General features: G+C 41.3%; 1 protein-coding gene across 1 annotated transcript in view; it reads right to left on the bottom strand.

The window, feature by feature from the left end:
* The window catches only part of ACSF2 (acyl-CoA synthetase family member 2), a 92,233-nt gene that overhangs the window by 40,680 nt on the left and 33,444 nt on the right, over window positions 1-18,109 (bottom strand). The window contains exons 6-10 of the mRNA XM_070739989.1: window positions 16,342-16,504; window positions 14,127-14,222; window positions 13,157-13,305; window positions 6,611-6,702; window positions 4,466-4,542 (exon numbers count right to left, since the gene is read on the bottom strand). Coding sequence (XP_070596090.1) covers window positions 4,466-4,542; window positions 6,611-6,702; window positions 13,157-13,305; window positions 14,127-14,222; window positions 16,342-16,504 — 577 coding nt within the window. The remainder of the gene's footprint in view (window positions 1-4,465; window positions 4,543-6,610; window positions 6,703-13,156; window positions 13,306-14,126; window positions 14,223-16,341; window positions 16,505-18,109) is intronic.

Raw genomic sequence — 18,109 nt, 5'->3', positions numbered from 1 at the left:
AAAATATAGCCATCTTCCTTGCTGTCATTCAGTCAGCAACTTGATCTCCAGGATTTGCTTTCCAACAACCAAGAAATGAACAGAAAGAATTAAAAAGGTCTCCTTATATGTTAGAGCATGTCAGTATTCTAATTGAAAAAATGGCATTAGTTTAGTTTAGTTCATTTCTAGAGATTGTCAACATTGAAAAAGCAATGAGTGTATGCTAAATGAGATAAATAGGAGCCAGATGGCAGTGTATAAGTTATTTGCAGAAGCATCTTATACTACGGGGAAAATATAATTTAAAATTTAGGTCTCTGAGCTCAGGAAAGCAGGCATTGTATTGAGGATGAAAGGATGAGAAAAGAAGAATATTACGGAAGTCTCAATTTAGAAGCTAAAACACAGACTTTAAAAGCATAGCTTTTTCACTTCCCACAAACCAATTTTAAACAGGATTTGCCTGAAACCATGAAGATAGTGACTCTGATCTTAGCAATGATCAGTTTCACAGCTCACTTCATTTCTAGAAACTGATCTACAGTGCTTCTAATTATTTGGATAACAGATGAATTATCTAATTGTTAGTTAATCTAAGAAATGGCTTCATTATCTTATTGTTGTCTTCCATTTGTGACCCTTCTGTGTTTTTTCATTAAGACTTTCTATATTTTTGAAACCCAAGCTTTAAATGTATAGAGCAGCAGTACAAAGGATTTCTACTGGGAGCCATTTGATTGGAAGCAAATTAAGAGAACAGTCCTAGGACAATCCTGAATCTTCAAATTATTAAAAAAAACTGATAGGGAAAATAAAAATAAATGCATTTTAATAAATAATGCTAGGTATTGCCTTACATGTTCAGATTTGCTGTGTATATAGCAAAGTAGTTATACGTTACTCAATGGCTAACAAAATTAGACTTGTATTTCAAATCCATCGACCATGTTACAAGAACTAAAAATAGACATATGAGGAGGTTTTGTCCTGATATACTTAAGTAACTTATGCTGTATTATTCCTAAGGTCAAATAATTGAATAGAGTATTTCTTCACTTGAGGAAGTTAAATGATGGCTCTGTATTTTGTAAAGTGATCTAGTCATAAGAAAAGAGGGAGTTGGAGATTTACAATAGAAGAATTGAACTGAATAAAAGAGAATCAGGGTATCTTATGGAAAGAAAAACCTAAAAATGGAATCATCTGTCTGGAATCCATACCACATCTCGGACATCAACACCCTTGAAAATGTCCAAAGATACTTTACCAGAAGAGCCCTCCACTCCTCCACTCGAAACAGAATACCCTACGAAAGCAGACTATCAATCCTATGTCTAGAAAGCTTAGAACTACGTCGCCTAAAACACGATCTAAGTATTGCTCACCAGATCATATGCTGCAACGTTCTACCTGTCAATGACTACTTCAGCTTCAATCGCAACAACACAAGAGCACACAACAGATTCAAACTTAATATTAACCGCTCCAAACTTGACTGTAAAAAATATGACTTCAGCAACCGAGTTGTCGAAGTGTGGAACTCATTACCTGACTCAGTAGTGTCAACCCCTAACCCCCAACATTTTTCCCTTAGACTATCCACGATTGACCTCTGCAGGTTCCTTAGAGGTCAGTAAGGGGCGTGCATAAGTGCACCAGTGTGCCTTCCGTCCCCTGTCTAATTGTCTCTCCTTATCTCATTTATCTTTTCTTCTTTTCAAATATGTTCACCTATACTTTTATATCTTTTCTTCTGTTCTTTACTTATATTATTACATATCTTTCTCTTAAATGTGTATTATGTATTGGACAAAATAAATAAATAATAAATAAATAAATAAATAAATACATTAGGTTTGTACTACTACTCATTCTTATGATGAGAAAGATTGATTAAATGGAATTAGATTTAATTTCAATTTAATTCCATTATACAGAGAAAACCAATCCCCACTCCCAAATTAAAAAAAAACAACAACTTGGGAATAAGACTTCTTTAACAATCACAAATGATATAGCAGCCTTTCAAGACAACTTGACCTTCACTCACTCTTCCTGTATTCTTTAGTTAGCTACAGTAACTGGCCCAATGTAAAATCAGATATATTAGCCAGCACCCTTTCTGTATCCACATAAGATTTTCAGCCCATTTATAAAGGGTATCTTAACAGGCTGATGCAGAGAAGTCTTTTCCTTTAAAGAATGGAAGAGAGCAGAGACATGCCACATTAGAAAATGATACCTTGACTATTTATCTCAGAAATATTGTTATAGTTGGCAAGGTGACTGTGATTTATCATCATGCATTTTACAATAATATCATTTCAGTTTAATTGTAAATGACACCCAAGGGGATTTTATCCCCTCATTCCTATGTAGAAAGCAAATTATATATTTTCTTATGTACAATTTCTGTATAAAGCTTTTGCTGCAAAGACAAAGTGATCAAGTTTTCATGCAGTGTAAAGAAAAATTATCTGCTAATTCTGACAATAAAAAAATACTATACTGTACTGTATTCCCGATGATCCCCGTATTTATAGCACTTCCCAATTGTATAAAATTATTCTTGTAGAGAAGTATAAATATTATGAAGCAAAATCTCTCTTTATATTTGTCTCTCATATTTAGTAGACACAGAAAAATATCTGGTTGTCAGATAACTGAAATTTAGAGTTTATAATGATTGTCTGGTCCAGAGGTCTTCAAACTTGGCAACTTTAAGCCTTTTGCACTTCAACTGGAATTCTCTACGCTTAAGTCCACAAGTCTTAAAGTTGCCAAGTTTGATGACCCCTAGTCTAGTTCAAAGAGTCTCATTGTTCATCTGAGAGGAGAAAAATATGTATACATTATACTGCAATCCATACCCTTAGTGTTAAAGAGGGAAGGCTTAATGTGTACAAGCAAGAAAAGATACATTCTGATTACACACCAGTTTAACCAAGGATCCTAGCAGAGTCCCCTTTCTTCCTTATACAATTGCCCCGAGAAAGGCAACATCTCACCACTTCCCACTATTTTATCAAGGCTTGGTCCCTCTACTTTCAATACAATAGTAGAAATGGGCTTTCTAGCCCTTATAGAGAAAGTAGGAGCAACTCTTTCTTGCCAAGAAGAGAAACAGAGAGAGAAATTAGAGGGCTTTTTCCAAAAGCAGCCCTGTGCTATCCCATAAGCCCACAGATTCTAAAAAACTTCTATGAGAGTGGAAGTGTAAAATCCAAAGGAAGCAACTTGATTGGGGTTGTGATCAGCACTTACCAAATTATGTGCATTCCTGGCCTTAGTTTGGACCATGGATTTTGGAGAAAGTGGGAGCAAACTCATAGTGCTCAAACTAAGCTTAAAATCAGTCCAGAGGTTCAAGATGTTTTAATGCAAATGAATCTTTCTCTTGGGGCTTGCCCACCTAGGCCCCTGTAGCTATTTACACAGATGGCTTCTTTCCTCTAGAATCCTGCTACATCTTCTGTTCCTTGTTTAGTTGTACTGTTGATTGTATTTAATAGGAGTTGAAAAAGCTAATGAAAAACACTTATGCAGAAAGATAGTAATGTTGGTGGGAGAGTTGTGTAGGTTTTTTAAAAGGATGCTTTGCTTCAATGAAAGCACCAGCCAAATATTTTCCTTCTTCCCAAAATGCTTTATGAAGCAATACTGCCCCCGCTTGGCTGCCAAGAACAAACCAAAGAAGCCATCTGCCTCAACTTCCAAAACTTCAAGTTCTTTAAATAGAGTTGGATGGGACCTTGCAGGTCATCTAGTCCAACCCGCTGCCCTGCAGGAGACCCTACATCTGCCTCTACCTAGGATTGAACTCACAACCTCCTGATTGTGAGGCAAGAGCTCCACCTCTAGGTCATAGATCAGTGATGGCGAACCTTTTTCCCCTCGGGTGCCAAAAGAACATATGCGCATGCTATCGCACATGGGCGAGTGCCCACACACATAATTCAATGCTTGGGGAGAACAAAATAGCTTCCCCCACCTCCCAGAGTCCTTCTGGAGGCCGGAAATGGCCTGTTTCCCAACTTCTTGTGGGCCCAGTAGGCTCGTGTTTCACCCTCTCCAGGCTCCAAAGGCTTCCCTGGAAGCCAAAAATGCCCTTCCAGAGCTTCTGTGTGAGCCAAAAATCAGCTGGCCGGCACAAACGTGCACATTTGAGCTAAGGTAGGGCAATGGCTTGTGTGCCAGCAGATATGGCTCCGCGTGCTACCTGTGGCACCCGTACCATAGGTTCGCCATCACTGCCATAGATGGTTCTCTGCATATACTGTATGAGCACAAATGAGGAAGTTTCTTCTGGCTTTTGCAGTTATCCCTAGAGGCAGGGAATGTGACCTTGTCAAAGCAAACCGTGTTATCTCTTTATCTTGACATGCAGCAAAGTGCAATGCTTTTTGTGAGGTCAAGCTCAACACCCTGTGCTTATCTACAATATATACAGAAGGAAACTACACAAGAATAAAAAGTGACTCACGCATATCTCCCGCATATTCATTTTTTTAATAATGTTCTTCATGACTTCGGGAGGCACAGATGAACCTCCAATAGCCCCTGGAAGGACGGGAAAAAAGTAGAAACTTCTTCAAGGAATCTTCCAAGATTACTGCAGATTTTAAAAATACAAACATTCTTTATAGTTTCCACAGTATCCCTAATATAGTATTTCCCATTGGAGTTGGAATTAGAGCCGGATTACACATACAAAGTAGGCAGACTCAACTTATTTGAAGGGGAAACTAGTTAAGACTCCCAAATAAGATTTGTTTTTGCAAAAATTTGCTTTGAGATGCTTCCATGCACTTTAATTTCTAGGGATAGAGAATATACTGTAGGTGCAACAAATGCCTAGCATATACTGCCACACACTGGTGAATACAAAAATAAATACAGTTCCTTAAACCAATGTGTTGCTCCTTGCTGTTTCACTAACAGAAATAACAAAATAAAGTACAGTGATCCCTCGTTTTTCACGGGGGTGCGTTCCAAGACCATCCGTGAAAAATGAATTTCCGTGAAGTAGAGGAAAGATATTTTAAAACCCACCCTTTGCATTAAAAAGTCATTCTATAATGTTTCTCAGCTGGAACTATAGGTGATATCCTACCAGTTTCTTTAATAGAGTACAGTAGTGCTGTAGAAGAATTTTATGAATTTCTAATGGATTTAAAATTTTCAATGGATTTAATGGATTTAAGCCCCCTTTGAAAACCTGTGAAGTAGCGAATCTGCAAAAGATGAACCCCGAAATAGCCAGGGATTACTGTAACACAGAAACAAAACAAGGTAAATCTTCCATGGAAAATGCCACTTGGGCTCCCTAAGGCTGCATTGTTGAGTCCAACTCGCATACCTGTTCATCTGATTGGCTGAATTTTTCTTTTTCTAAAGTTTTTCTTTATTTTTTCCCCACAGTTTCCATATATACTTACCCAGGCTTCATGCTCTGGGGAATCCAGAGCATGATACCATGGTCTTTCAAGACTGAAGGAAGCGAATACAATGTATACATTTTTATCTAGATGATCATAAAATAATATCCTATTTTGCACTTATTCTGTGCTGTTATTTACCAGTCTGTTGTCCACCTTTTGTTTACATTCCACTCCCACTATCTTTATCTCCTCCATCTACCTTCTTACTCTTTCCCTCCCTCTTCCTACGTCCCTCACTCTTTCTCTTCTCCCTTCCCTTCCTACTTCCTCTTTCTCCCTCTTAACCATTCCCTGAGTGATCCTAATCCTCTTTCATCTTATATTTAACAGACTGATAATATATTCCTGTACATCTTTAAACTTTGGTGTCTCTTCTAAAATCATTATTTTTTCTGTACTCATTTCATATAATTCTTTATTTTAGGTATATGATGCCTCCTCAAAATCTAGTTTTGTCACCTGGTTCTACCACCATTTATTCTCCATTTCCTTTTCTTTTATTCTAATTTGATTTCTATAGATATTCATTTTCTATCCAGTCATAAAATTTCACCCATAAACTAGAATATTCCAATGTGTGATATTGCATGTGGACCTGAAGAAATAGCATGTCTATCTGGTATTTGGGCTTTTAAGAACCCCTAGAATATGGGTGTGTTCCAATTTTTCTACATTCCAGCAACAATGTTTTGATATTTGGTTTCTAATTGGAATGATCAGTTTTAAGATTTAAGATGGAGACTAAAATGCTTCTGGATGGGTCGGAATGACCCATTATTATACTTGAACTGTTCCAGACAAGAACAGAAACCCAGAATGCTTTGATCTGGGAATGACTTATGCACCTCTACCTGAGAGTTTATTTCTGGTCAGGCTCAGATATTCATGTGTAAAAGTCCAGTTTAGGAAATGTTGCTGGAAAAATGCAGTCAATAAGATGCGTATTAAGCCAAATCACATTTCTTTCAGTAATAGCAAAGATGTATTTCTTTCAGTAGTAGCAAAGGCTGACAAGCGAGAGTTTAGCTCATACAATGCCTGCACATATAGGAATTTAGCAATATGCATGTCTGAGGAGTTTAAGCAAAGGCTGTGCAATATGCAAATACATTTCTTTAAATGTAAGTTATTAATGAATGAAAAGGCATTAATTATTTGCTTTGCAATATTTGGGTTCCTTTACTCACCACCTTGAAGGCTTGAGAGATCATAGCTGTCAAAATCAGGCTGGCCTAACATATCTATGAACATTGTTGGAGTGCCACTCACATGGGTGCATCTGCAAAGAAAAACCCAAAGAATCACAGGCTGGTGAAATCAACACAACTTATCTTTCCAATCAGACTTTGCTACAGGGCTAAGTGTCCTTCCTATGTAGTTATAGGAAACTGTTTTCCCATTAAAAGGAAAATGAGGCATGCATCTCAAATCCTACATTTTAATTTTAAAAACTGGCATCGTGTAATTGGCATGAGTTTTGGAACAGAAGGGAGTAACAGAGTCCAACCCTCTGCAGGGTTACTATACTATTCCAGACAAGTGGCTGTCTAATATCTTTTTAAAAAGCCTCCAGTGATGGAGCTCCCTCAATCTTAGAAGGCAAGCTGTTCCATTGGTCTCACAGTCAAAAAAATTCTCCTTATTTCTAACTTGTTTCCTTCCTTGATTAGTTTCCATTCCATTGCTTCTTGTTTTGGCTTCTGGTCCTTTGGAGAATAGGTTGACTCCCTCTTTTTTTGTGGCAACCCCTGAGATATTGGAACGCTGCTATCATGTCACCTCTAGTCCTTCTTTTCATTAGACTAGACATACCCAATTCCTGCAACCGTTCTTCACATGTTTTAGCCTCCAATTCCCTAATCATCTTTGTCACTCTTATCTGCATTCTTTCTAGAATCTCTGCACCTTTTTCATATTGTGGCAACCAAAACAATTGACCAGTGGAATAGTTTGCCTCCAGAAGTTGTGGAGGTTTTTAAGAAGAGACTGGACAGCCACTTGTCTAAATTGTTATAGGGTCTCCTGCTTGAGCGGGGTGCTGTACTAGATGACCTCCAAGGTCCCTTCTAGCTTCATCCTATTCTAAAACTGGATGCAATATTCCAAGTGCGGTCATACCAAGGCCTTATAAAGCAGTACTAACACTTGATTCTATCCCACTGTTAATGCAGCCTAAGACTACATTGGCTTTTTTAGAACCTGCAGCACACTGCTGGCTCATATTTAAGTGATTATTCCTTAGGCCTCCAAGATCAAATCAATATTTCAAATCAATATTCATATTTCAGGGAATAAAGGGAAGATGGAAAGAGGTATCCAAAAACTACCTGCACATGTTATATGCTTGGTCCACACAAGAAAGAGATCGAGACATTCCAGTTCTGTCTCAGAAAAAGAAAAAAGGGTGCGAAAGTGGGGACAGGGTGGGGGAAAGGCATAGCAAAGGTCTACTCTAAATTAAGTGTTAGATTCACACATAAATGAGGAGGCAAGTCACAGCAACAGTTCAGCACTTTATTTTTCTCCTAGCTGTAGTTAATATGGAATGCCGGCAGGCTGCAGGGAAGCTGCTTTTAAGGGCTTGCCTGGAGACAGCCAGCCAGGGAGTTTAAAACTCCCGCCACATAATTAGCCAATCAGCGGCCATCATGCAAATATTTCTACATACAGTGATCCCTCGATTTTCGCGATCTCGGTCTTCGCGAAACGCTATATCGCAATTTTTCCCACCCGATGACGTCACTCTCTTCCTACCTTTCTCATCTTTATTTCTCTCTCTCTTTCTCTATCTTGCTTTTTCCTCTCTCACACTCTCTTCCTCCCTCTCTCATCTCTTTCTTTCCTTCTCTCTCTTTCTCTATCTCTCCCCCTCTTGCTCTCGAGCGGCGGGCGGCGGGCGGGCGGGCGGCGAGCGGCGGGCGGGCGGCGGGTGGGCATCAGCGAGGAGCCGAAGATCGGGGTTTCCCCTTTGCGTGGGCGGCGGGGAAGACCCAGGGAAGGTTTCTTCGGCCGCCCAGCAGCTGATCTGCGCGGCAGCAGCGAGGAGCCGAAGATCGGGGTTTCCCCTTTGCGTGGGCGGCGGGGAAGACCCAGGGAAGGTTTCTTCGGCCGCCCAGCAGCTGATCTGCGCGGCAGCAGCGAGGAGCCGAAGATCGGGGTTTCCCCTTTGCGTGGGCGGCAGGGAAACCCTGATCTTCGGCTCCTCGCTGCTGCTGCGCTGCCGAGCAGATCAGCTGCTGGGCGGCCGAAGAAACCTTCCCTGGGTCTTCCCCGCCGCCCACGCAAACGCCACCATCTGCGCATGCGCGGCCATGGAAAAAGGGTGCGCATGCGCAGATGATGTTTTTACTTCCGCAACCCTACATCGCGAAAAATCGATTATCGCGAGGGGTCTTGGAACGGAACTCTCACGATAATCGAGGGATCACTGTACTTCTGTATGTAACACTAAGGGTAACTATAATTAGCACTAACTAGTTACTAAACCCTTACAATCTTTACCTGCAAGCTCAACTACTGACATCCCCACTCTTGTAAAAGATGTCATGGAGCGCAAACAAAAGCGACAGAAGGCCATCCTTTTTGGCCTTGAGGAAAATGGGGAATCTGATTTAACAAATATACGCAACATCATATGCCGTCTACATCCACAAACCTTTGCCCCTGATGACATCCTAGAGGTTACTAGAAACGGCCCTGCACTTAAGTACAGCGATGGATCAAAGGCCCCTCGTTTCTGTAGGATAGTCTGCAAAAATGAAACTGCCAAACAACTGTTCATCAAAACCATGAACTCCATCTCCAGAAATAATGACAACTACAACAAACTCAGATCCATACCAGATCTAACTCTACTTCAACACATCTGCTCTCGTGAACTACGGGCCGAACTCAAGAGACGTCTTGAGCTTGGTGAAACCAACCTATATGTAGACTACCGCAATGAATGCATCAAAACCAAGACCTATAACCCTCTCTTCAAAAATCCCATCCCTCCTCAACCATCCCACACTTCCCAACCCACCACCCCTCATCAACAAATTGTCATCCCTAGTACTTCCAACCAAGAATAGGAAAGTGCACCCCTTACTTCCTCAGTTCAATCCAACCTCAATCCATTCCAATTTAAATTCAACTCAACTCAGCCCAACTTTAACCCAGAACCCAAACTCAATCTGAAATGTAAACTAATCAATGCAAGAAGTATAATTAACAAGTTGTCTGAATTCCTCCTCCTTCTTTACACCAACTTATTTGATTTGATCTTTGTCTGTGAAACATGGCTAAATAATTCCTATCCTGACTCCATCATCACATCAAGTAACTACCTTGTCCTTCGGTCTGACCGTGAATCCCGCAGAGGAGGCAGTGTAGCCATATTCTACAAAAAATCACTCAATCTAAAAAACATCCAAGTTGCACATGATGTTATCCTCCCAGAAACCATTATATGTGATCTTTCCCTCAATACCACACTTCGCTTCCTACTATGCTACAGAGCTCCTGACTCCGACATCACTCATGCAACCAAATTAACCTCACTGCTAACATGCGCAACCTCCTGCCCTTACCCCATTATCTTCCTTGGTGACCTCAACCTACCTCACATTAACTAGACCTTAAATGAATGCAGCACGGAACCAATTCACACTACCTTATACAATGCCGTCACCAGCCTGGGACTTGACCAATTAGTATTAAACAATACTAGACTTAACAGCTGTCTTGACCTCATATTCTGTAATAGCAAAAGCGCAATCTATGGTCTGCATGTAAAAGAACCTTTTTCCAACAGTGATCATAGTATGAATAACTTCAATCTCAATCTACACCCGGATAACTTTCACCTGTATAATGTGCCATCTAAGTACAATTTTAGGAAAGCCAACTACGAACTCATAGATGCCAATCTCTCAATACTTGACTAGCAAACTATACTTTCTAGCTGCAACACTATTGATGATTTCTACAACACATTCTTACTACAAGTTAAAAGACTTATCAGACTACAAGTACCACTAACTTCAACCAGAAGAAAAACAAAGAATAACTTACCTGTCTCAATAAGGAAACCACAAACCAAAAAAAGATCTCTCTGGCATAAAAATAAAAAAGGCCAAGTAACCAACTTCAAAAGATGCTACAAAAGCATTTGCCAAGAAATAAAAGCAGAATGTCTCAACTACCACAGCAAACAAGAAGAAAATCTCCTTCGCACCAAATCTAACCGAGCCTTCTACAACTTTGTCAACAACAAACTCAAAGATTCTAGATCTATTCCACCTCTCGTTGGACTCAACAACAAAGAATGGCTCTGTCTTCGTTAACAGTAACGGTTCATCCCCCGTCTTCACAAATTGCACCTCAAACTCTCTCAACGACCTAACCCAAGTAGACTTCACTATAGACCATGTTGAAAAAGCAATCCAAGACCTTAAACCTTCTCTATCAGTCGGACCAGATGGTCTTTGCGCATACTTCCTAAAAAAAACTTTCTTCAGCTTTAGCCGAACCACTAAGCACCATCTTTCAAAATTCCTTCAGGACCAGCACACTCCCCAAGCTATGGTCAAAAGCAGTAGTCATTCCTATCTTCAAAAAAGGAGACCTTTCTCTCGTTGACAACTACACACCAATTTCGCTATGCTGCATCTCATGTAAAGTCATGGAATCAATTATAAATCAATCAATCACCCTTTACTTAGAATCTAATAACCTACTCTCTAACAAACAATTTGGATTCAGAAAGAAATTATCCTGCAACCTTCAACTACTTCACTGCAAAAACATATGGACTACCCACCTAGATCAAGGAAAATCCATTGATGCAATTTATATTGACTTTTGCAAAGCCTTCGATTCAATGGTCCTTGACCAACTACAGTGATCCCTCGATGTTCGCGATCTCGATCTTCGCGAAACGCTATATTGCGATTTTTCCCACGATGACGTCACTCTCTTCCTTCCTCTTGCTCTCGAGCGGCGGGCGGGCGGGTGAACGGGCGAGCGGCAAACAGCGGGTGAACGGGCGAGCGGCAAACGGCGGGCAGGCATCAGCGAGGAGCCGAGGCGGCGGGGAAGACCCAGGGAAGGTTCCTTCGGCCGCCCAGCAGCTGATCTGCTCGGTAGCGCAGCAGCAGCGAGGAGCTGAAGATTGGGGTTTCCCCTTTGCGTGGGCGGCTGGGAAACCCCGATCTTCGGCTCCTCGCTGCTGCTGCGCTACCGAGCAGATCAGCTGCTGGGCGGCCGAAGGAACCTTCCCTGGGTCTTCCCCGCCGCCCACACGCAAACCCCACCATCTGTGCATGCGCGGCCATGAAAAAAAAGGGCGCGCATGCGCAGATGGTGTTTTTTCTTCCGGAACCCTACATCGCGAAAAATCGATTATCGCGAGGGGTCCTGGAACGGAACCCTCGCGATAATGGAGGGATCACTGTACTCCTAAAACTCAAATCCTATGGCATCTATGGATTCCTCCACAGCTGGATTACTGCATTCCTGTCAAACAGGCAACAAGTTGTCAAAATTGGAAGCGCCATTTCCACCCCTGTCCCAGTTAAAAGTGGCGTTCCCCAAGGCAGCGTACTAGGACCTACTCTATTTATTCTCTATATCAACGACCTATGTGATCATATCACAAGCAACTGTGTTCTTTTTGCCGACGATGTAAAACTTTTCAACACCACGGACAACACATCTACTCTCCAAAAAGACCTCGACTTTTTCTCACATTGGTCTAGCACATGGCAACTTCAAATATCAACCAGCAAATGTTCTACCCTCCACGTCAGCAAAAAGAATCCGAACCTCATATATAAACTGAATAAACAAAATCTCACAGCCAACCCCCACTCAATTAAAGATCTTGGAATACTAATATCAAATGATCTAAGTGCCAAAGCCCACTGCAACAATATCGCCAAAAAGGCTTCTAGAGTTGTTAACCTGATCCTACGCTGCTTCTGCTCTGCCAATCTCACGCTACTCACCAGAGCCTACAAAACTTTTGACAGACCCATCCTTGAATACAGTTCATCTGTCTGGAACCCATACCACATCTCGGACATCAACACCCTTGAAAATGTTCAAAGATACTTCACCAGAAGAACCCTTCACTCCTCCACTCGAAACAGAATACCCTATGAAAGCAGACTATCAATCCTAGGTCTAGAAAGCTTAGAACTACGTCGCCTAAAACACGATCTAAGTATTGCCCACAAGATCATATGCTGCAACGTTCTACCTGTCAATGACTACTTCAGCTTCAATCGCAACAACACAAGAGCAGGCAACAAATTCAAACTTAATATTAACCGCTCCAAACTTGACTGTAAAAAATATGACTTTAGCAACCAAATTGTCGAAGCGTGGAACTCATTACCTGACTCAGTAGTGTCAACCCCTAACCCCAAACATTTTTCCCTAAGACTATCCACGATTGACCTCTCCAGGTTCCTTAGAGGTCAGTAATGGGCGTGCATAAGTGCACCAGTGTGCCTTCTGTCCCCTGTCCAATTGTCTCTCCTTATCTCATTTATCTTTTCTTCCTTTCAAATATGTTCACCTATACTTTTATATCTTTTCTTCTATTCTTTTTTTTACTTATATTATTACATCTTTCTCTTCAATGTGTATTATGTATTGGACAAAATAAATAAATAAAAAATAATAATAATACAAATAACTGTAATATTAATATTCTTTCCAGAATATAGCTTCAGCCAGATTCTTACTTTTCATGTTCGAGAGCTGTCAGAGTGGCTTTGGAATTGAAGCTGAGACTTGGGAAAATAAGGGAGACACCATGCACAGCCATCACCATACAGCCTCCCACAGATCCTAGGCAGTGGTAGAGAGGAACGGGGGTACAGCATCGAGCATCCTAGGGTCATAACAAACAAGATACAAGTGAGTCATCTTCCAATATAAGCCTTCATCATATTTATAATCTTTTACTCCATAAGCAAGAAGAATCCCTACTGGAGATTTACGGAGAGAGAGTTGGAGGGTTACGAATGGGATAGTGACTGAAGTAGGGAAGGCAAGGCTGGACTTCTTCAGTTCCTAGTCTTCTACAGAATATTAGTTTCATTTTAAAATGGGAATTTCCATGTTAAAAGTTCCCTATAATTGAAAAGACAGAAACATTTACAGCAGGGGTATCAAACTCAAGGGCCACCGGCCAGTTCCGGCCCATGGAGTGCTTATATATGGCCCACGGGGCCAACCTGGAAACATCTTCTGATATATGATGTATGTTTTTGGCCACAACAGTTTCTTGCAGCCCTCTATCAGAAAAAACAAAGCTTGGTGGTGGTGGTGGGGTCCGTTTTTACTGGCAGAGGGTTGCAGGAGGCCATTCCAGTCAAAAATGGAGTGCTGCGCGCAGCTCCCCCCAAGCTCTGTTTTTGCTGATAGAGCACTCAGGCCACAGGCGACCCAGACACAAGTGACATCAAGCTGGCCATGCCCATCCTGGCCCCCCTGAGGTCAAACACAACCCTGATGTGGGCTCAATGAAATCAATGATACTCTGATTTACAGGATAGAATATCTTATTAAAAATTCACATTGGTGGTGTGTAAGAAGATTAAGTCTTCTAAAATTCTTTGAAAAACAGCTAGGCTACCAATTTTCAAATTGATAGCATTTGAAGAGTTTCCATTCTATACATAAAGAGTACAGCAAGCAGATAAGACTTACCAGCTTATTTACTCCCAGTCTTATACCAATAAAATTTGCATTATTCAAGATATTACTGTGAGAAAGTGTTGCTCCTTTGGGACTTCCTGTCGTTCCCTGAAAGAAAGAGAGAACTCATTTACAAATAAGGATGATCCTAGCACATTATACAAGTTGTAAGAGATCAATTGCTTTAAAATAGAATGTTATAATGATGTCCCAACTCGATTTTTGTCTACAAATGCTTCTTTTATTCGGTTGGGATTCTCTACTGATCAAGTTACAAATTACCTAGAGTCTTCTCAAATATTAGGGCATTATTATGAAATAAATAAATAAGTAATCAAATTTATATAGCTATCCATCTCACTGAAGATGACTCCAGGTGATGCACCAACAATAGGCAAAACAAAAAGTAGTAATATCCTAAAAACCCAAAATACAATCATTGGTGAAAGGAGAATTAAAAATGGCCTTCTAAACAATGAAATTATCTGGACAAGCCTCCGGTTTGGTGGAAGCCCTAGCTTAGCAAATCTGAGGGCCTTTTGGAATAAGGGAGGAGGGACAAGTAATTTGGGAGGGGGAAGAAAGTTGAATGAGGCAGATGAAACAAAATAGATGGAATGATTCCTAACTTCTAAATTACCTTTGAACTTCAGGGTAAGAGGTTTTGAGGAAATGGGTCTCACCTAAGCTACATATGAGCCCATTTCAAAGCTATGAGAGCAGTAGCAGCCCTACAGCCTTATACCCTTATCACCCACGACAGGGTCACTGCAGTAACCCCTGCCTCTCTCCTCCCATGCAGCACTTGGGCCTCCTTCCCAAATGTCCATTATGCACCACACTTAACTGGTGAAGCTCTAGGAATGCACATTGTGGAAGGAGGACAGGCCATGTATTTCCAGGTCACCTGGCAATAATCCAAATGCAGTTGCCATTTTGTCCTGCCCTTGTGAGTAGGGACAAAAGAGCAGCCAACAGACAAACTGCTTCATTTTCTGCCTTAGAGAGATCAACCCTGTTAAGGCAGCAAAACAAAGCAGTTTTCTTGAGGCCACAGAGCAGCCACCATTTTGTCCCTCCCCGCATACAACTTCTACAATGCTGCGAAGATCTTTCTGAGGCAGCAGAATGAAGCATTCAGAAGCTTTTTGAAGCAAGGGGCAGACTTTGTTAGGGCAGCAAAATGAAGTTGTTTGTCCCCAAGGCGTGGGGCAGCAACCCCAATGCAGCTGCCATTTTCTGGGCGGGATAAAATGGCAGCTCTTTTCAGAATCATGCTATGCATCTGGGCAAAGAAGCAAGTCATTCAGTGGTCTGGAAAACCTTGGAGTTCTTCAAAAGGCAAGTGAGAACGATATTTGGCCCGATAGGGTGGGAATCAGGCCTATGACCTGGGAGGACATTTGTAAAGGCCTGTTGGGACTCCAGGCTCAGGAGGTGGCAGGGGGCATCTTTGGGATGGAGAGAGGCCTTAGATGGGCCAAGGTAGGTGGGCTTGGCCCTTATTAGACCTCCAATGGTTCCCCTCCCACCCAGGAAACACCCAACACTCCCTTTAATAACTGGCCTATTCGCTTAACATTTCATTGGGGAGAACAACAATGGAGAGTAACCCAATGACTACCCTGATATGTGACCATAAAGCAGTATTTCTCAACCTTTCTAATGTCACAATCCCTAAATACAATTCCTCATGTTGTGGTGACCCCCAACCATAAGTCTAGCACCAATTCTCCCAACAGAGCTTTAAGATGATTGGCAGTAAGGTCAGAAGGACACCCCCACTGTAAACGCCTGATTGGCAGGATTGTAAAAATATGTTCCAAGGCGCCAGAATAGAAGTTTTAGTTCCTAACACCATGGGAAATTTGTCTTTTCCCGTGATCTTAGGCGACCTCTGTGAAATGGTCATTTGACCCCAAGGGGGTCCTTATCCCCAGGTTCAGAACCATTACCATAAAGGAGGCATTACAATAATCAAGGATTACCTGCACTCACACACCTGTCCCAAAATACCCATTTCAGAGGGTTTGCATATCCTTGATATACAACAGCTATGTTTTATAAAGAGCCATATGACAAAAAATTGACAATTATTTGCAGTAAATTCTTACTGCAGCTTAGTTTGCTTGGCAACAACAAAATAGGCTTCTTATCTTGGATCATCATGGATTGCATTTTTAAAAAAATACTGGAGAAGATATAGAATAATTGATATAGTACTTACTGAAGTAAACTGAATATTAATTGGTTCTTTGTTGATCAGCATCTTCCGTATCCCGTGTAGCTCCTTCATGTGGCTGCTCTCTCCAGCTTGCATCACTTCCTGCATTGAGAATGTGCCAGGGAGCTTGGCATCCGCACAGATTATAACAGAAAGCTCTGGTAATCTGATGAAAAAGAACACTCAGTCACTTATATGACAAATGAGAGAGTTCTTCCACCTCTCATAATATAAAAAGAAGCTCATAGAATAACTGTAGGTCAAATCAAATACGGGTAGCCCAAAATTTATCTTACTAAGCAAGACATTTGTTAGCAGAATTTTGCCCCATTTATCCTTTCTTGACACAGTTGCTGAGTGAATCATTGCAGTTGTTAAGTGAGTAACACAGATATTAAGCGACTCCAGCTTCCACATTAACTTTGTTTGTCTGAAGTTTGCAAAAATGGATCACATAATCCTGGGATATTGCGCTATTTATAAATATGAGCCAGTTGCCATGTGTCCAAATTATGATTGTGTGACTATAAAGATGTTGCAATGGCTTTAAATATGAAAAATGGTCATAAGTCACTTTTCTTACTACTGCTCTTATTTTGAATGGTCATTAAATGAATGGTTGCAAGTCGAAGACTTCCTGTATACAATTGTTTTCTGATAATGAATTATATGACATAATGAGATTATGATTATCCTTTATGGAAAAAATAAGAGTTGCATTATTTGCATGGCAATTAAAAGAATAACAAAGTTGGAAGGGGCCTTGGAGATCATCTAGTCCAGTAATGGCAAACCTTTTTTTCTTCAGGGGCCAAAAATGTGGGCCCATGCGCTATTGCACACATGTGTGTGCCCACACCCATAATTCAATGCCCCTGCTGCTCACGCCCCACACTGCGCATGTGATCCCCCACAAACTGCTCCCCACCCACATGACACCCTCGGCTCTCCTGTTTCCTGACTTCCAGTATGCCCGGTAGGCCCGTTTTTCACCCTCTCCAGGCGCCAGAGGCTTTTTTTGCAGCCTGGGGAGGGGGAAAACAGCTTTTCCTGCCTCCCTGGAGCTAAATTAGGGCAATGGTTCATGAGCCGGCAGATATGGCTTTGCGTGCTACCTGTGGCACGCGTACCATAGGTTCGCCATCACGGTTCTAGTCCAATCCCCTGCTCAGGCAAGAAAACCCTATACTACTTCAGACAAATGGTTATCCAATCTCTTCTTAAAAATTTCCAGTGTTGGAGCACCTACAACTTCTGGAGGCAAGCTGTTCCACTGATTAATTGTTCTAACTGTCAGGAAATTTCTCCTTAGTTCTAGGTTACTTCGCTCCTTGATTATTTTCCATCCATTTCATCTTCTCCTGCCCTCAGGTGCTTTAGAGCAGTGTTTCTCAACCTTGGCAACTTGAAGATATTTGGACTTCAACTCCCAGAATTCCCCAGCCAGTGAATGCTGGCTGGGGAATTCTGGGAGTTGAAGTCCAGATTACCTTCAAGTTGCCAAGGTTGGGAAACACTGCTTTAGAGAATAGATTAGAAGAAAATAAATATATTTGGAGAAAAGAAACAGGAATCCCTAGCCACAAGCAATGGCCACAAGCATTCCTTCCAGGAAAAAATGAATATTCCTCAGGTCAAAGGAGTGGCTGTGTCAATGTGTGTTAACTGAACCAGTTAATGAATACATCGATCATTATAAATGTATATGAGAGAGACCAAGTGAACCAGGATTGCGCATTTATGACCTCTGCCCATTATTATATCCAGACAA

The sequence above is a fragment of the Erythrolamprus reginae genome, chromosome 2 (genome assembly GCF_031021105.1).
Source record: "Erythrolamprus reginae isolate rEryReg1 chromosome 2, rEryReg1.hap1, whole genome shotgun sequence".
NCBI lineage: Eukaryota > Metazoa > Chordata > Lepidosauria > Squamata > Dipsadidae > Erythrolamprus > Erythrolamprus reginae.
The sequence above is the reverse complement of the archived record's forward strand: the minus strand, read 5'-3'. Positions and strand labels throughout refer to the sequence as shown.